This window comes from Rhea pennata, chromosome 3, assembly GCF_028389875.1.
Source record: "Rhea pennata isolate bPtePen1 chromosome 3, bPtePen1.pri, whole genome shotgun sequence".
Taxonomy (NCBI): Eukaryota; Metazoa; Chordata; class Aves; order Rheiformes; family Rheidae; genus Rhea; species Rhea pennata.
In genome coordinates this window covers 103,795,763-103,809,986 of record NC_084665.1, presented here as the reverse complement: position 1 = coordinate 103,809,986, position 14,224 = coordinate 103,795,763, and the positions used below count along the sequence as shown (strand labels likewise).

The 14,224-nt window shown below is 44.6% G+C and overlaps 1 protein-coding gene across 1 annotated transcript; it reads right to left on the bottom strand.

Annotated features, from left to right (window-relative positions):
* Positions 1-5,250: 5,250 nt before the first annotated feature.
* On the bottom strand, positions 5,251-13,526 carry GCM1 (glial cells missing transcription factor 1). Its single transcript, XM_062573099.1, has 5 exons — positions 13,425-13,526; positions 11,367-11,619; positions 10,004-10,116; positions 8,861-8,989; positions 5,251-5,904 (listed from the first exon to the last, which is right to left on the bottom strand). Exons 1-5 carry the CDS (start codon positions 13,524-13,526, stop codon positions 5,251-5,253), a joined length of 1,251 nt encoding a protein of 416 aa, XP_062429083.1.
* Between the last annotated feature and the right edge of the window lie 698 nt (positions 13,527-14,224).

The following is a 14,224-nucleotide window of genomic DNA, read 5'->3' as shown; positions in this document are numbered from 1 at the left end:
GCAAAGAGCTATGAGGACCAGGACCTCCAATGGGGCAAGCTGGCACGACGCCGCCTGCTTGCTGTCCGTGTTGACTTGCTTCAGGAACCCTTTCAGCAGTGCAGGGATAGCCCTGCACTCTTCCCTGCCCTGTCCCCCTGGCGCGGTGGCAGTGGTGGTAGGGACATCCCGAGTCAACATGAGCAACTCCCTCCTCTGCCCTGCAGTTTAGGGCTGTGCTGGTTTTGGGCTTGGCGGGCTCTGCCTCCTGGGGACCCCTCTGTGCCTGGGAGTGAAATCGTCCCGGAAGCTGCTGCTGTCGTGGTCACTTGAGCAGAGGAAATCTGGAAGCTTGACCATCAGATTTGCATGACGTGCAGAGGAGGTGTCCTGCCAGACGGTCCCTCACTACCGCATCCTGGCAGGGACACACAGGCGAATGGGACCCAACCCTTGTCACTGCCACTTGATAACTCCTCTTGAAGCGAAAAGGCACCGGAGCCTCAGTTGTTCCACAGCTGAAGCCTTGGCCCCCAAGTTTCCATTGGGCACAGAAAGTAATAAGCCAAGAGGATGTTGCTCGTGCCATGATTTGTATTGTTTATGGCTATTTGTCTTCAGAAGAGCAACCCTTAGTAAGAAAAAACTTAGAAATATGTCACTGATGGTACAATTACCAAATTATGTGAAGAACTGCAAGTTCAAATCTTGGCATAACCAGTTTTGAGAAATGAAAAACACTCTCCTCTGAAACGAGCCTTTCAAGGCAGTTTTGCTTCCTCCGTTGCTAACTGGCAACAGAAGGAGTACGCTCAGCGTGAAAAGCTGGCCAAAGGCCCTTCCTGGCTTGCCCTTTCCTCTGCAGGGACAGAGCTCAAATCATGCTTTAGGAGCTACCTGCTGTCCAGGAGACCATCTCATGTTGTTTCCCCAAAAAATCAAATGATCTGAGAAGGGGAGTGATGGATGCGTGTGGAGTCCACACTGCTGATGCTGTTGTCTTTAGGGCCTCAAGGGCTCTGTCCTGCTGCTCAGGGTGTCCCCAGCAATTCAGGCCTTCGGATGACTTTCCAGATGTGCCATATGGCAGAAACAGCTGAAACCTGCAGCTGTCTGGTCTGAGAACAGCTGCTCTCAATCCTAAACATTGGTGACGTTTATGTTATGCAAGACAGAAGCCTCACAGTGGCTGGGGACGGCAGCATCTCCGGGAAGAGGAGGCTCTGGCAGGGCCAATGTGTACGCAGCCTGCACTGGACCCAGGTCCACGCTGCTCAGGTGTTCACATGTGCAGCACTAGTGTCCTACTCATGTTCTGCTTTGCTCCGATTACTGAGTACATCTCTTTTTACTCCGACAAAAGCAGACTTGCTTTACTCTTTTCTCTTTAATAAACAGTGCCTCCTTCCCACGCTCGACTGCCTCCCCTGGGCATCCTGCCGCAGTCACTGCCCTGCCCCCTGAAGCCTTCTCCTGGAGGAGGCAGGCAGTATCCCTGCTTGTGTCCGACATAGGCGCCACTTTTACATTTTGCTTGCAAAAAAGTAACTATACCTAAGGTCAAAATTCCCAAGGGATGTTGGACACACAGAATTAATAGACTTCCCAAAGGCCATGCTATAAGAAAAGTCTCTATAGATACCTGGCATATAGCCCCTAAACCTACTTCTGTGAGAGTCCTTCCCTTTCCCCAAAATATAGAGGGAATGCATTTAGGACCACATTTTAGAAAATAGTTCATAACCGCAAGATTTGCAGTTTATGGCCTCAGTCTGCCAAAAGACTTTTTCTTTTCACGTACTAGTGTTTGGAAATGAAAACTACTGATTGCACTCAGTCAGGCTTGCAGTTTTTTCCAAACGCAAAGTCAGACGCCCTGGGGAGAGAAAGGCAGAAGTAACTGGTCAGAGCATCTGCCAAGGGCTTGAGAGACATAGATCAAGTCCTTCTTCTGCCTTCTCATGTCCACATCAGTATAACTGAATACAGAAGCATTTCTCCTTGCAATGCCGTTCTGAGGATAAATACATTGAAAAATGGAGGAGTCCAGCTACTATAACATAGCTCCTTCTGGTAATGTGTCTAGATTTTAACTTTAAATGTTGCATGAGACAAGAAATAACCCCAGACACGTATGTATTTCTGTAAGATACAGTCTGATTACATATATTATTCTGAGTAACTTTGCTGTGGTGCTTCTGATGGCCTCAGAAGAGCTATTATATATACACATATACATACATATATATATATATATATGTACACTTTTCTTCTGAGCAATAACAGAGATTAATTCCAATGCTTTCAGAGTTTAAAAGCTAGGTAAGTAGTAAGCATAGACTATCCATGCCACATAGGGATAGTCAAATAAACTTTGATAGTAACATGTACCTGAAACACTGCTAAGCCAGAACACAACACACTGCCCATGTAATCAGCCATACCTTAAACTTCTTGTCTCTTCTGCCTCCCTAATATTTTGCTGTAGTAGTTCCTTGCAGAAAACAACTTTCTGTTGTAGAGAATAAGGTTACATGTTTGTCAGTAAATCCTCACATACAAATTGGTGTGTCTTCATGAAGATAACCTGAGTAACTTTAGCATTCAGTATATTTTGTTCAAATTGCAGGGGAAAATGCATATAGTGACATCCTCCATACTTGATTCTTATCACTGTCCACAATTTTAAATTTAGTTGGGCAGATAGCTTGGAGCTAGTTAGAGAGGCTTGAAGTAGCAACATATATTCATTTCTTTTCACACATTCCAGATGTATTAAAGTCATTTTTGCAAAGGTCACAAGTGGGATGGGTAGCTTCATTCTTTGAGCCAAATGATTACAAATTTGGCATGATATTGATCCAATGTACTGATTGTACCAAAAATGGAGGGAGTTACTGCCAACACAGAAGTCAGTGCAAGAGCACGGAGGGGTCAGGCTGACACTGGCAGCTTGTAAATCTGGAGAGCCTTTTTGTGCTTCACCTTAGAATAAATCACAAAGTCACCCTGTACCTAGGTTTCCTCATTTTTAAGAGGAGAGCACTTCGTCACGTGTGTATCTTGGAACATGTTGGGTGTGATGAGTGGGCTGTGAGCAGAGGCTGGAGTCTCCCAGCCCGGGGCGGTCGTCGGGCCAGGCGCACAGCTGGAGCACAGCTGCAGGAGCTGGGTCCCAAGGCAGCCAGGCATGCCTGGGGCTGAAGGACTATGAGCTCTGAAGCTACAAGAAATCACAGGCACTGTGATGCCAGGGGGCTGCTGAGCAGGACTGCACTCACCAGGCTAGGGTTCATTTTGGAAACCTCTCGGTTCGAACTTAAAGACAAACAGTCAAATTAAAAACTTCCTACATATCAGAAATTCTGCCTTTTGACAGATTTGGCAGTAGCAGTCTTTCAGTCTTGTGAACCAATCATTTGGCCATGCATCTCTCCAAGTGTGTGGAGAAATGGTTGATCTGCAGGAAAGAAAGTCAGGTATCAGGAAAAGAAGCACTAGCAATTGAGATGATGAAGCTATGGAACAGGCTCTGAGATTAATCATCAGATCTGCTTTGCTAGAAATTTTAAAAAGCAGAGAAAGGCCTCGGTAGGTGTAAAGGGGATTGCTGTTACCATCTGTAGGCGCAACACTTGAGGTACCTTCTAGCCATGCATTTGTATAATATCATCGATGAAAGGCAATACCAGAAGCAGTGCAATAGAGAGCTGAAGAATTTAGAGGAAAGGCAAGACAAGAAAGAGTGAAGCGGCACCAGGCCGTGGTTAGTGCATCACGCAGATCCCGTGCTGGTGCAGCCAGTTTGGCCGTTGCAGAAGAATCTCAGTTATGGAACACGTCACCCAGGGGCATCTTCTCTCTGTCCCTCCACGCGTGTTGCACGTCCTGAATCACAGGCACTTACAACTCTTTTTGATTTGTTCAACTTTTTGTCTTTAGAAGATAGAGGTTGTTATTACCCTTGATCAAAATGTTCTTCTCTAAGTAAGTTGTTGATGTGAACAGTCATAACACAGATTTTTGTATTTGGGTGGGAGCACCCAACAAATTGAACAAGTTTGCTGACTTGACCCTCGCATACAACAGCGGACTGCCTTATTGTGATCTACATTTAAATTTTTTTCCACATAAAAAAATCACTATGCATCCTCTATTTCATAAATTACAATAAACATTATGAAACACTCTATAAATATAATTTGTCCTTGTCTCATAAATTTCTCTAAACCCACTTTTCATAATGACACCAGTTTCCCTAGTAACTATTCCAAAGTTTTTAAAAAAGAAGAGGGAATCCAGAGAGATGAAAACAAGCAAAAAACAAGGCAAATGATAAGACTGAACCTGTTTGACGAACACCAAATATGTCCAGTCTGAGGTACTCCGGAGTTTTTATTGCTGCTTGTTTTGTAATCGTGTCCTCCTAGACTCAACCCAATAAAAAATTTATTTCACCTTGCACTGTCTGGGCACAGCTTGCCTCAGAGCGAGAGCAGGGGTAGGTCCAGACTGCAAACTCTGTGTCTAACTCCAAAGGCTTGGTCGCGTGCCAAGCCAGGGGACACTGACATCGCTATAGGGAAAGGAACCAGCTTGCTACGTGACACGTGGCTCAGCTCAGCCGACCCTCATAGCTGACCATTAAATTTAGGCAACTAGATTCACGTTTAGCACCCTACTTTTCCAAACAAATGTAGGGAACCGATAGCTCCTGCTGAAATACTGCTTACAGAAGTGATGAGAAAGTTGGTGACATGCAGAAAAGGGCACTGAAAGACTTGTCTGCAATGAAGGAACTGAAAAGTGGCTGGAAAAAGCACCCTGAGGCACCCTGCGAGAAACGAGGTTGAGCAAAACACTCTTGCGACTGGTGCAACGAAGAGACCTAGCTCACAGGTCAAGGAGCACAGGGGGGTCACATGCAGCTGCGGTGCTCGCTGAGTGCATTTGTCTATACCTTCCATAACCCTACATCCTGGAACAAACTGACTATCAGCAGGCGATGAAAAGCTTCCAAACAAGAGTGGTAGTGAGGTAGTTTGTAGGAAGAAGTGATACCTTTTATTAGATCAATGAAACAGTGGGAAAAAGTAATAGTAAAAAATAACAAAATAGCAAAAGCTTCCAGGCATGAAAGCCCTTTTTTGGGTCTCACACAGGAGCTGAAGAGGGCACCAGAGCGGTAGCGTTTTGACATCCACTTTGCAGCAGGAACGGAGAAAAAGGCCCATTGCCAGACGTGGGCAGAGGGAGGAAATTTAAATCCGGTCACCGTAAAGGGTACATACTAAAAAACATCTCACTGCTGCAGTAGTCCAGGTTCAGACCTCGCCACTCGTCTTCCAGGTCCCGTCCGCTTGCCTTTGGAGGTGCCAAGTGGTGGCGGTGGTGATGGGCGCCGCCTGGGACGAGGAAGGGCTCCTGCTGCGCCAGGAGGTAGAGCGAGGAGGGGAGGCAGCCGGCGCTGCCGGCCCCGGGGGGCTTCGCCGCGTAGGACGCGTCTCCAGCGAGGCCGGCGTTGGGCCCGAAGGGCTCATAGCCGGCCTCGGGCGCGGGCGGCGCGCCGGGAGCAGGCCGGCCGCCGGCGCAGAGGGGCTGGCCGGGCAGGTGGGCCGGGGCGAGCGCGGGGCCGCGGCAGCCCCGGCGGGCGGCCGGCGGCCTCTTGTCCCAGCGCGGCGGCTCACCGAAGCCGCCGGAGGGGCCGCAAGCCGAGGAGGCTCCCGGCTTGTCGCAGCGCGGGCTCAGGCCTGCGCCCCCGGCAGCTGCCCCCAGGAACGGCGGCTGCCCCGCAGCGCCGCGGAGCGCCTGCTCCGGGGGGGTCTTGCCTGAGAGCTGGCTGAAGTGAGCGGGCGTAACGTGGGCTGCCGGCTGGGAAAGGAGCAAAGGCGGAGATTCGTGGGTCTGCGCCTCACCTGCCAGGGACTTCGGAAAGCAAGAGGTAGTTTAGTAACCAAAAAAGGAAAAAAAATGATATAATTTAGTAATACAAACTAAAATCCCTCCCGTGAGAGGCCCGTATAAATGCATTTAACTGATGTAGATAATAAAGACGCGGCTATAGAGCCTTCCCTCAGGGCAGTCAAAGCGGTTTTTAGGGGGCAAGTTGAACAGTGGTTCCAAGATCACAGCTATGGATTTAGTTCACCATTTATTTTTTTTTTTCCCTCAAATCCTATTTTAAACTAAATACATTGATAGGTCTATCGTTCACAGCTCTCAGGATCAGGTGCCAGCATATACCGAAGTAATGCCTGAAAATGAAATATTCTCATTTAGTTCATCTCACAGAATTTAAATCGTTCTTATGGGGTTTGGAAAAATGAAATAAGGTTTCTTCAACTGACTTTTTCTGAAGTGATCTTTTCTCTCCAGCAGTATTACTCTTCAGTTTTGCAAGAATCTTTACTTCTGTTTTTAACTGATTAATTTTCCTGTATTTAATATTTTTGCTCTGTGAATGAAAATTGTGTTCAAAGAAGAAGCAGCACACTAGAATTATTCTGCTAGGTCTTCTATTTTCCAACTTCTTTAAATGCTCTAATTATAGGATTATAATTTTACAAACTTTAATTCCTTGCAAAACACGCATTCTGTGCTATCATTTATGATTAGGGTTTGCAAGTCTCCGTTCTTTGTAATTCTACTTTTGCATCCCTTTAATTATGGGATGCAAAATTTAATTTTTAATTATAGTGATTTTCTAACTTGTTGACTGCCAGAGTAGCAAAGCTCCTTTCAGCTATTCTCAGCCTATGATAAGGAAAAATTCCAACGACCTTATGTAGGACCCAGCCCTTCTTCAGTTAAAGAGCAACTGACACCACAGAGAAAACATCCTATATATTGCTTAATCTTTTTTTGGCTCATATATTTTCTGCAGTCCTGCTTTGTGCTCTCTTGTAAGCACATAGAAATAGAATCTTTTAAAAAGATTCCTGCCAGCTTCAGTGACCCAAACTTCACACCTGAAATCAGATTCCCGAGTTTATCCTATCCTAACAGGTCATGGCAAGAACAAGAAACAAACCTGCTTAAGGTGAATGAACTAGAATGCCATGATACAACTCTGAAACGCTAGAGTGACTGCACCGAGTCAAACCGCCTGAAGAGTCGATTCAAAGATTATACACATTTATGACCTCTTTGGTCCATTCCTTGTCTTGCACAATCTGAAGTTGAAACTCCAAGAAGATGTAGGAGAGGAAAGATCAAGACCTGTCAAGGGGGATCTTCTCCTCAGTGAGGCCAGCCGGCCCAAGTATAAAAGAAACAAAGCCACCAGGCTTAGGAACATTTCCTAGCTAAGAACTATTTCAATGTTTCTAAGGCCAGAATTAAATCTTCAATAGGAAAATTATTGTTCCTATCTGGGGTTGCCCTAGCTCTTCTGTGGCTTTTCCTCCATGTCACTGGAGGCTCTTGGGACACGTATCAATGTGGAGAAGCATGACCCCATTTGCAGTACCGCAGGCAGGGAACTGGTGGCAGGAGGGAAACGGGTGCTGCTGTGGTCTCTTTGCGTGATCCTGTACCTCCTGATGATCTCTAATGTCCAACCTGGAGGCATTAGAGACTGCAGGGGCAATATGCTGCTCTGGGCATGCTTCCCCCATGGGGAACCTCCAGGTTTATCTCCTTGGTGGGCATTGAGTCTGCCAATAAATCAGCTATTAAAGTAACTGGGTTTATTAAGATAAAGATTGGAGGGCCAAAGCAAAAAGGAGTAATGATTTCTACACTTGCCGTGTTAATGACATGTGTGTTCTGTCGATATACCATATGCAGTATATAATAGGTATATCATCTAGGTAATATTATACATTGTATTCTATAACAAAATAGTGTACCATGTTTATTGTGTTTGTATGCACACGCATATAAATCCTCCTCCTGACCTTAATTATTGCCAGAAGGTTTTCTTGGTTTTCAAGCATTTATTTGTTACAATTTTCTGATGGGGTAGTGCAATCAATATGTAAGATAAACTCATTAAAAACTCTTAACTGTTCTCCTTCAATGTTCATACTGATTAGACTAAATATCTTTTTTTTTTTTTTTTTTTTTTTATAAATAACGTTAGTTCTGGCACAGAATTAGCAAAGAACTTGTAAGAAAGTTTTTTAAAGGCAACTTTTGCATATAAACAAGAACTGGGGCACTGAAACTATGGCCATGCAGCTAAATAAAACAAGTCCAAGAGCTGTCATCAAGGACTGGACCAAAGGCATGGCCTAGTTGCACGCATACTGCATCCTGGCCTTGGCTGCTCTCTGAACCTGAAGTGTAACAAAGTGAGGGCCACATTGCAGCCCACCAAGAGGTATTTTCACAGCATCAGCTTGAGATTATTGCCCATCCTAGCTTGTGGCACGACGCTTATAGGGACACAGGAAGGTGCAAGGCCAGCTGTATATGGTGAAGAGACCCAAACCTGGTGCAGCATGTCCCAATGCTACCAGAGAATGCTCCCCTGTCCACCTGACCTGTGCCTAGGCGTTTTGTCCACCAGCACTAGCTCGCACTGGCCAAGACGATGGCAGGACCCCTGAGAAGGGTGATGTGATTGAACCTGCTCTCTGATGCTGTCTCGTTCCTCAGCATAGACACTGTCTCCTGCTCCCAGGAGGCCTGAAGGGGTTGGCTGCTCCAGCCTGGAGTGCTGGTGGGGAATGACAATGCTAAGCCGAGCTGACAGTGAGCTTGGGACAGTCCGGCTCATGCTAAGCCCCCTCTGTCTGCCTGTCTGATCATGTGGCAAAATGCAGATTTGCAAAGCCTGGTCATGCCCAGAGCCAAAGCCCAGCCAGGCTCCAGAATTAAGCACCCTAGACCATGGATCACTCCCCCAGTAATGTAACATATCAATAGTAAAAGTTACCTCAATCTCCTGGATTCTTTTAAATCTTGGACAGTGAGGAGAGAAAGCTGTCTGTGCTTTTTGGATTGTCCTTCTTGCTTCTGCTTCCAGTTTTGTTTCCGGTCGAGGATGATCATGAGCACCTTTGGACTTTAGAAAGAAATTGTGACATATTAAACTTAAAAGTAGAATCTTGTTACTAATCTTAAGGGAACAGGATTTGTAACACAGGTCAAGAATAAATATATGGATTGGATTAATAATTTTTATTTAATGAGACATAGTTAATGTCAGCTCAAGTCACAAACATATCTCAGATGATGACTGATGGGGCAGAAGTTTTCTGAAATCATGAAAACAGTGCAGCACGCACATATGCATAAAGAAGAGAGTCCCCACACTAGAGACCCAACTGAAGCCATGAGGTCATTTGACACCTAGCTACAGTGTCCCTGCACAGTTGGTTCCATTCATCTCGAATGCCAGACAATGTTTATCAGGACATTAACTTCCATTAGATTGCATGGAGAACTGATTTTATTTAATCTGCATGGAAATGAAAGACAATCATAAAGTCTCAGTACACTGGCTGGCTGGCTCCTAAGGAGGTCTAGTCTCCTGGAAAACAGGAGACAATTCAGTGTTTAGGGTACTAACCTAGGACTATACTTTCCAAAACTAGTGCCCATCATTTAAACATCCAAATACACTCCTTTCCAAGTAAAAGTTGTACATAATGTGTATATTTTCTTCCATAGACAATACCCTGGGTACAACCATTTCCTGCTCTAAGACATCTTCATATCTGTATGTGGTGCCCTGGAGAAGGAGTTAACATAACATGGCATTTCTCATTCTTTGAGGATCCGCTGGTTTCTATGTGCATATGTCCAGTCATAGAAGCACAGACTAATTCAGGTTGGAAGGGACCTCCTGAGGTCCCATTCAGGCTCCTGCTCAAGTAGGGCAAACTTCAAAGTCCGATCAGGTTGTTCAGGACCGTGACCACTCACTGTGAACTTTTTTTCTCGCGATCAGTTAACTTTGTCATGTTCAACGATCCTTATTTGTTGGAACAAACAAATGTCTTCCATTAATCCAAAAAACATAGTCTTTGTAGTCTTTAAAGTTGATTCGCATAACGTAAGGTAGTTTTATACCAACCTGAAAGAATATGAATTGGCCTTCATGCCTCCAGAAGTTGGTAACTGGGTATCCACCATGGCCTCTGCAGGAAATGAGCCTTAGGGGTCCATTGCAGTTTGGGCAACATTTCCCTGGAACAGTAATACAGAAATATTTTCTATGTAGTATCAAGTCAGATAAATCCCAGCTGATACAGCAATTTGTGGGCAGTAGGTTGCTTATCTTTTGTTTCTGGGCTCAGAAACTACACTGAGAAAAAAATATACAAAAAACTTTTAAATATGCAGAAAATTTAACATAAGTAAATTTATTATATTAATTATTACCTTTATTCTGTTCATTTTTAAATATGACTAGTAAAGATTATTTCTAGTAGAACTTTATCATTTAATATGGTCAGTTACGTCCAAGGAAATGGCTTGCACCTCTGAAGGGTTTTTTAAAAATTTTTCTTCTGGTTATTTTTAACTGGGAATTGTCTGGAATGTCAAATATATTCTTGTTGGATTTTTCTAGAGGATCCCTTTTTGACCTCAGAGAGATCTTGATTAAAGTCTTTTTTCATTCAGAATATTCATCAGTTCCAGAAATTAGTATGAGCCAGCTCTACCCAACAATCAAAAAGTTGTTTGGAATAATCTCATTAAAAATGTCTGTCCATCTCCTCTCCTCTGCTTGCATAGTCTTATCCCTTGCGACGTCACTATTTGGTCTGCTTTCCAGCCATCCCAGTTTATGAGCAACGTCTTTGCTGCAAAACTTCCCTGAGTTACTTGTGGGCCTGTGAAATAATGACATTGACACTCAGGCCAGCAGGAGCAGCACAGCAGAAAGCTGTCTGTATTGCCCCGCTTTCTTGGTGGCCTTGCTCATGGGTCCATCAGAAACAGAGATTAAAATTCTAGCATGGAAAATAAGACACCATTTTTCTGGGAAATACATTTCTACAGGGTAAAGGGAGGAGGAAAAGTTCTGAAACAAGTGATTTTTGCCTGAAGATCGCCTTTAAGTTAAGAAATGTTTTTCTGCGAGTGTCCTGCGCACAGAAGCAGGAATTCACGTGCCTTTCTCTGAAAGTCAGTGCTCAGCTGCAGCTGGGTGAATGCTGCACAGGAGTTTCCACCGTTAACCATGCTGCAAAAATACTTTCTGACAAGTTGAATTCCAGAAAGAAAAGCAACCAAGAAAATCCCTCCACAGCAATAAATGTAAAATGAGTTGCTCCAAAATCAAGAGCTGCGTTTGGCTATAGGGAACGGCAGAAGAAAAGTTGGTTACTCCAATGGCTCTCCTCTACCACAAGGTCTTTTATGTTGTGCTCACTTATTAACTGTCCTATAATAAAGAGCTGGTGTTGCTGCCTTCATGTACTAATACTTACTCTGCTGTTTTTGCCGAGCTTTGTCACATATGGCTGGTCTTAGATAGATCTTCCTTCCATCCAGAGTTGAGCAGTCATTGCCACAGACCACCACCCCAAGGCAGGACTTTTTTAAGATGCGAGAATTATGGTTGTTGGTGTTTCTCATTGCCCAACTACTATGGTGCCGCTGAGCGTTTTTATCTTCAGAGCTGTAGATATGTTTTACGTAGGAGTCTGGCCATTCTTGAAACCAGTCCGTCTGTTTCACGTCCTGTTAAGAGACCAGAGAAAGCCAAATTTTAGGCTGGGGGAGAAAAAGGTTTGTGTATGAGCCTAACGGACCTGATCCTCTGTTGTATCCCATCTAGCCAGGACCATTTTCACACTGAGGAGTACTGGTGCTGGTTGATGACTCCCAAGTGGAGCACTGGAAAGGAGCTTGTAGCCCCTCTTTGATCCTGTGAGCCCCAAAATTAGCCAGAAAACCTAGCCAACATGCCGCTCTCACTCCCTCTCTGGTCCAGCTCCATGCACAACTGCCCCAGCAGAGAAAGGTGGGGCTCTTGACGTAAAACAGTACATACTTTCCTTGCCCGCAGCAGTCACCAGCTGACTAACTTCTATTAGCCTTCATGGCAGAGATCCTGCTTTGACGTTCTGGCCATTAACGACAGTGTTATACTGAATCATTTGGCTTGACTCACTGTGCAAAAAGGACACATACTGCATCAGACTGAGCCTATTTGCGAATTTGTAGGTCTTCAGTTCTAAGATTTTGGTTCCTTTTGGCTTAAGTGTTACGAGAGACTTCCACAGCAATTTTTATGAAGCCCAAAACATCTTGATCAGGCTTTATTTTCACTATCATGGATGAAGCAAAAAAATTCTCTATTTTTTTAATAAAAAAATATTCAAAAGAGCAATAAAAATAAAACTGAATGAAAAGAAAAAGACAAAGGGCTAACTATACATTACCTCAATGGCTTCATTCAACAAGTAAAATGCAGTAAGTTATAAAACCTGAAACAAGTTCTCTGATTGTTTTTGAGGGAAAAAAGGCTAATGATAACAAAGGTACAGAAAAATTAATAGGACTTTCTTGAAACTGCAGATCCCAGCCACCTCAAGCCATTATGGCAACAGGACTACAAACTAAGAAAAGAAAAACTGGAAAAACTGTATTGCCTGTGCTCATGTGAGAGCCATCTGAGAGCATAGGGAAGGGTGTGGGGTAGCCTCCTGGCTGAAATGCAGGGGAAGGTGACCTTAGTGTGGAAGGCAGCGAAGGAGGCAGCCTGGGACAGGGAGGCTCTGGGTGAACAAAAGTGATTTTGCACAGAAATGACTGGAATCAGGTGAGAAGACAGAGCTGGATAATGAAAGGGCCCAGCAGGAGGAATCTGCTATAAATATGCTGCAGTGACAGACAGGGATGAGAAGCTGAGGAGTCTTGGGTTTTCAGTGGCAGGTATGAATGAGATTTTTAGAGAGAGAACTAGAAAAGGACTGAGGAAGGAAAAGGTTGCTATTCTGCCCCTGTCAGCAAATCTCTGTAAAACAGAATTTCACATCGCACAGGAAGCCGGCTTTTCCTCGCGAGAGGAGCGTTGCCTCTATGTGGAAATTCAGCCCAGCTTGCCTGGACTCACATTTGTAGCCAGGCTTAGCACTAGAGGTGCAAAGCATCTCATGGGTGCTGTGCTCAGTCCTCACAAAGCACTGCCCATGTCACGGACATTTCCAATTGAATTATCTCCAAAGCAAAGGACAATTATTTTACCTGTTTTCTCTTCATCTCATCCACCAGTGGACTAGAAAAGCAGTGGATCTGCAGCTTCACTGTTTTTAATGCATAAAGCATAGTTCTTTGAATAATACACTGAAGAAAAAATGCACAGGAAGCTCGAGATTCTAGAGATGTTGTCTAGCTCTTCAGCAAAACACTGTGCCATAGCTCAAGGTGGCAAAGACGGTAAAGACAATGAGGTATAGATCACTGGGAGAGTATTGCAGGGCTCTGGTGAAGTGGAGAAGCCAGGACAGGACTGGATGAGCTTCTAAGATAGAGACACCTACCTGGGGAAGTTTGATGTCATTGATATCCCAACTTGCCATTTCTCCATTTTGGGAAGCGGAGTTCTCCTGATCCATAACAACGTCGTCTGCACCTTTCAGCATTTTTGAATTCCTTCCCAAACTTAGCAAGAAAGTCTCTACTGGCTGCTTTCAAAGTTGTCTGGCTGTCAGCACTCTTGAGCAGTTTACAACCAGGAAGCTGGTTCCTGAAGCTAAATGATAGAGAGGCTGCTCATTAAAGATAAAAATCAGTGTTCTTCTGCCAGAAAAACTTGTTCCATTAAAAGTTTTGCAAGTCAACAATGCAGTGGAAAATATAGCTTAGAGACAGAATGGGATCTTACGGAGACACGGGTAATGGCAAGTGAATCGTGCCCTTATCATCCGCCTGCTTTTGCTCATTCTCCTCTCTCACAGGGTTTATAGCCTTGTAACTCTGCTGAGAGACTCTTTACACATGGGGTTAGACTCAGGCTCGGTATTTCCAGAGCTGAACTGACTGAGCAGCTCCGCAGCTCCTCGGGGCTCTTTCAGCTGTTGTGCACCCATCAGGCTTTCCTCCAGCAGCACCAAGCAAAGGCGAACAACGCGGGGGACTGCCGTCCTGCTTCGGGGACCTTCCAAAAAGTGCTGCCATCCCTGAGAGCTAATCAGTCACATGAAGGATGGGAAGCGTAAAAAAGGAGGTTGGGCTACCTGCATTTTCATACAGCATTTTCAAGAGCAGATTGAAGGAAAAAAAATAAAAAAGACTGGTATGGTTGTTAAAACTGACAGTTCTCATGTGAAGTCGTGTAAAG

Excerpts from the sequence above, each read along its gene's own strand:
- GCM1 (XM_062573099.1), bottom strand. The coding sequence starts at position 13,526 with ATGCTGAAAGGTGCAGACGACGTTGTTATGGATCAGGAGAACTCCGCT. Across the intron at positions 8,990-10,003 it reads GCCAATTCATATTCTTTCAG|TCCAAAGGTGCTCATGATCA; the intron begins GTTGGTATAAAA and ends TTCTTTCTAAAG. Across the intron at positions 5,905-8,860 it reads AAAGAATCCAGGAGATTGAG|TCCCTGGCAGGTGAGGCGCA; the intron begins GTAACTTTTACT and ends TGCTTTCCGAAG.